At 41.9% G+C, this 4,446-nt stretch overlaps 1 protein-coding gene across 1 annotated transcript in view; it reads left to right on the top strand.

The window, feature by feature from the left end:
• Window positions 1–707: 707 nt before the first annotated feature.
• Window positions 708–4,446, top strand: part of LOC103810766 (ribosomal protein S6 kinase alpha-2-like) — a gene marked incomplete at its 5' end in the record, with an annotated part of 29,618 nt that continues 25,879 nt past the window's right edge. Inside the window, 2 exons of the mRNA XM_009083684.1 lie at window positions 708–862; window positions 2,504–2,629. Of these exons, the coding sequence (XP_009081932.1) occupies window positions 708–862; window positions 2,504–2,629 (281 nt within the window). The remainder of the gene's footprint in view (window positions 863–2,503; window positions 2,630–4,446) is intronic.

Raw genomic sequence — 4,446 nt, 5'->3', positions numbered from 1 at the left:
CCAAAGGTACAATAACTCAGGACTTTTGAACTCCATCCATTCTTCCCTGGGTTTGCCATGTCAGGGGAAGGAATGGGGGAGAAAATCTCCATGAAGGTTAGTTAAAATACTCCTAGTTGTTTTGTTCACCTGAGGACAAGTCAACCAGTAGGTCCCAGCTCCTAAAGCTGCTCCAGAAGATCCCTATAAGGCCACAAACCACCACTACTGAAGTATTGTGCTCTTACACTTGATTCGTGTCTTCTCTACATTTTTATGACCCACACAACATGCCACTTTAGCCTTTGTAATTTCTGTAATCAAGCTGTGCTGCAAAGGACAGAGAGAGCAGCCTGCATCTTTCTTCCACTCCCTGGAGAATCTCTGCTAAGCCAAAGGGTCTTGTGTCTCTCTCCGAGCCTCACTGCCTTGTGCCTTCTCTCTCTCCGTGTGGATTCCTGGCACAGGCAGTGCTTTGCCTAAGGTTGAACAGTGCAACTGTGAAAAACCCCTCTGTATCCAGGAGAAGAGATCCATGCAAACAACACCTCTGCGTTGTTCAAATCCAGAGGAAAGGAATGGAGAAGGCACACCAAAGTCTTGATATGGAGATGAATTATATTCATGTGTCTGCAAGTTTATCAGGATCTGCTGTTGATGGACAGGAGTGACTTTGTCTGTTGTGGGTGCCATGCTATTCTTTTCTCTTCTTCTGTGCAGTTCATGAGGCCATTTTCTTCCTTCTCCTACAGATTCCCCAGGTGTTCCTCCAAGTGCCAATGCTCATCATCTTTTCAGAGGGTTCAGCTTTGTTGCCTCTAACTTGGTGCAGGAGCCTGCACAGCAAGATGTGCACAAAATCACTGTTCACCCAATTGTGCAGGTACTGATGCTGACATTGCCCTTCATATCTGATGGGCAGATACATATCTGCATAGTGTATTTAAACTGCCTCAGCCTTCTCACTGGTATTTCACAGCTACCTAGTGTAGGTAGGAGGTGTTTATATGCAGCATGTAGGGGGTGAAGAGTGAGACTTATTTTTTTTCCCAAAGGCTTTTATCTAAAAGTTCACATTCCCCACAGCCTTTGCAAAGGAAATAGGAATCACACTTTGCCACAGGTGAAATGAAAAGTACTTCTGAATACCTGAAACATGATTCCAGTTGTGCATGCAGGGCAGGTAATGAAGTTTTTTTCACTGAATGCATGTCATTCTCAACAGTTTTTTATTGGATTATATGATACAGCCTGTGTTGGCAAAGGGTTTAATGAGCTGCTGCTATAGACTCCCACAGACACAGAGCCCAAGCTCTGGAGTGTAGGAGGTCACTGTACTCCTGTTGCTCTTGCACAGAAGCCTGGGTGTACTCACCTAAACCAGGGCAGCTTGGCAGGGGAAAGGCACTTGCCGGACACTTGATTCTTTGCTGCCATTCCCCTACAACATGCCATCCAGTTGTAATTTAAACCAGAAATAAATTGCTATAAAATGCTCAATACATCAGAGGAAAAGTGAATAGGGAGAAAGAACTGGGCTGCTCAAAGATGCAGCAAATTTTCCCACTAGGAGAAAGTTCCTCTCCTACCCACAGCCAGAAGTATACATGCCTCAAGGGGAGAGCTCCTGCCTGTGGTTTTCAAAGGTTTTCATCCCTGTTTTAATAATTTACAGTGGAATATGCCATATTCTTAAAGATGCTCTCATGCAGCAGTAAGTGAACTGTTACCCAAGCAATTACACTCCGAATTACATCCTGTGATTTGCTTTGTAAAAATGTATGGAATATTAACATGTGCATGTTTTATAATTTAGCAGGTTCTGTGTGGATTTTGCTATCAATGTTACACTTTTAGACAGAGGATTCTAGAGGATGTTTAGAGCTGCTGGTCATTTCTTGACTCCTGGCATGGAATTTGCAGCAAAGCCTTAGATTCGGGTTTCACCATTTAACCAGTCTACCTGCCCAGACATTTTCCAAAAGGCATATGAATTAATGGCTTAAAATAGTAACTTCTTTCTCACACAGCAACTGTAGTTACACATATTCTGGACAAGACCTCTAGTAGTCTGTAGGCACACCTCATATGTGGGGTATGTCTTTCGAAAACTGTGAAGCTATTAGTATTTTATAAGTTATCTGCCCCTCTAGTATTTAGAAATAAGCTTATATTGTCAAGATATGTGGGTTTATCAGTAGATTTGGGCCCACAGTTTCCTATGAATTTCTAATAGGTGGTGATTTTCTGCATTCAAAAAATAGTTTAGAAAATCACTGGTGTTTTGCCATTACTTCTACATGGACAACTCTATCTTACAGACTGGCAAAAGGTAAAAAGGAGGAGACATGCTTGTTTAAGTAAAGAGCTTCCAAATTTTTTAATTGGACCTAGAAAAACTGCTAGGACAAGAGGGCTCTTTGAAGAAGATGTGATCAAGCACCTCCTTTATTAAGCAGAGGCTAGTCCTTGCTGTTATGTACTCGTGTCCTGATTACCTTGTTTCTTTTGTATTTCCCTCTAGCAGTTACATGGGAACAACATCCACTTTACAGATGGATACGAGATCAAGGAGGACATAGGAATTGGCTCCTATTCAGTGTGCAAGAGATGTGTTCATAAAGCTACAGAAACAGAGTTTGCAGTGAAGGTAAGAAAGCTGTGGTAGATGCCAGAAATGCAGTTGAGACTGCTCTGCCAGCCTGGGCAGCAGTGTGGTCAGTGGATTTTTTGTTGGCTTATTTTTGTTGGCAGGTGTTGCTTGAGTTTGTTTTCTCTTTTGTAAGATGAAAGGTTTCACGATACGCCTTACATGATTTCTCACACTTCAGTATCATAAAGTAAAATTCCTGGCTGGAAAAAACCTTTGCAGTCTTGCATGGAACTCCTGTTAATGGATTCTATGCTCAGTCCTCGTAAATAAACAAAATAACACATGAAATTGTTGCAAAGTTGAAATATATCTTTATTCTTCTTCCTCAGTTCTTTATATCTTACATTTTTTATTGTAACTAAGCAAATTTATCAGTGAAACCACAAACACCTATCAAAACTCAGATTTCTTTTTGTCTCCTTGACATTCAAAACCAACATGCTACCCAAAGGAACAAAAGGCAATCTTCAGCAGAGATTTAAAATATTAATTTAGTTGGATGTTAAAGACAAGTCAGTGAACTTTAGACTTGGTCAAGCAACATTACATAAAATGGAGTTACCACAGACACCAGGAAGTTGCTAGGATGAGGGAACTTTTTCTGATAGGAAAGAACTTCAGTAGAATTGCTTTGGAAGGCCATGCTCAGAGAACTAAATCATAATCTCTATTCAATGCTACTGAATAAACTGTGCAGCTGTTTCAAAGGGCAGAACAGACCAGTGTATGTGTCCAAGCAGTTGTGAGATTACAGCTCAGAGAAAGAGTTCCAAACATTTAATTTTCTTTAACTAAAACTGTAGCAATTAAAACACTCACATTAGAAAAATATTTAATGTTTTTGTTCTTGTACCAAAACCAGACAAGATTAGATTAAATGAGGAATTATTATAATTAATTTGAAAAGACAGGGACAGTTAAGTCAGATTCTTTCATCCTGTAGCATCATATGGGAACAGATTGCAGTACACAGAGAAATGTATTTACCAAAGTTGCAGTAAATAGGAGATCTAGCCAATTGTCACTCTAGTTCTAGAAAGCAGCATACTTGTAGAAAAACTGGCTGCTTGTGGCTTGGACTCTTCAATGGGTAAAACACTGGCTGGATGGCCAGGCCCAGAGAGTAGTGGTTAATGGAGCTAAATCCAATTGGTGACTGATCATTAGTGGTGTTCCCCAGGGCTCAGTATTGGGGCCAGTCCTGTTTAACATCTTTATTGATGATCTGGACATGGGGATTAAGTGCACCCTCAGTAAATCTGCAGATGACACTAAGTTGGGTGGGAGTGTTGATCTGTCTGAGGGTAGGAAAGCTCTACAGAGAGACCTGGACTGATTTGATCAGTGGGCTGAGGACAACTGCATGAGGTTCAATAAGGTGAAGTGCCAGGTCCTGCACTTGGGACACAACAACCCCATGCAGTGCTACAGGCTGGGGGAGGAGTGGCTCAAGAGTTGCTCATCAGAAAGGGACCTGGGAGTGCTGGTGGACAGTGGCTCAATATGAGCCAACAGTGTGCACAGGTGATCAAGAAAGCCAATGGCATCTTGGCCTGTGTCAAGAATAGTGTGGCCAGCAGGACTAGGGAAGTGATCATCCCCCTGTACTCAGCATTGGTGAGGTCACACCTCAAGTACTGTGTTCAGTTTTGGGCCCCTCACTTCAATAAGCACATTGAGGTGCTGAAGCAAGTCCAGCCAAGGGAAACAAGGCTCATAAAAGGTCTGGAAAATATGTTGCATGAGAAATGGCTGAGAGAATTGGATTTGTTTAACCTTGAGAGGAGACAGGTCAGGGGCGAACTCTTTGCTCT

This window comes from Acanthisitta chloris, unplaced genomic scaffold, assembly GCF_000695815.1.
Source record: "Acanthisitta chloris isolate BGI_N310 unplaced genomic scaffold, ASM69581v1 scaffold28091, whole genome shotgun sequence".
In the NCBI taxonomy this organism is placed as follows: Eukaryota; Metazoa; Chordata; class Aves; order Passeriformes; family Acanthisittidae; genus Acanthisitta; species Acanthisitta chloris.
This window is presented reverse-complemented; position numbering and strand designations above follow the sequence as displayed.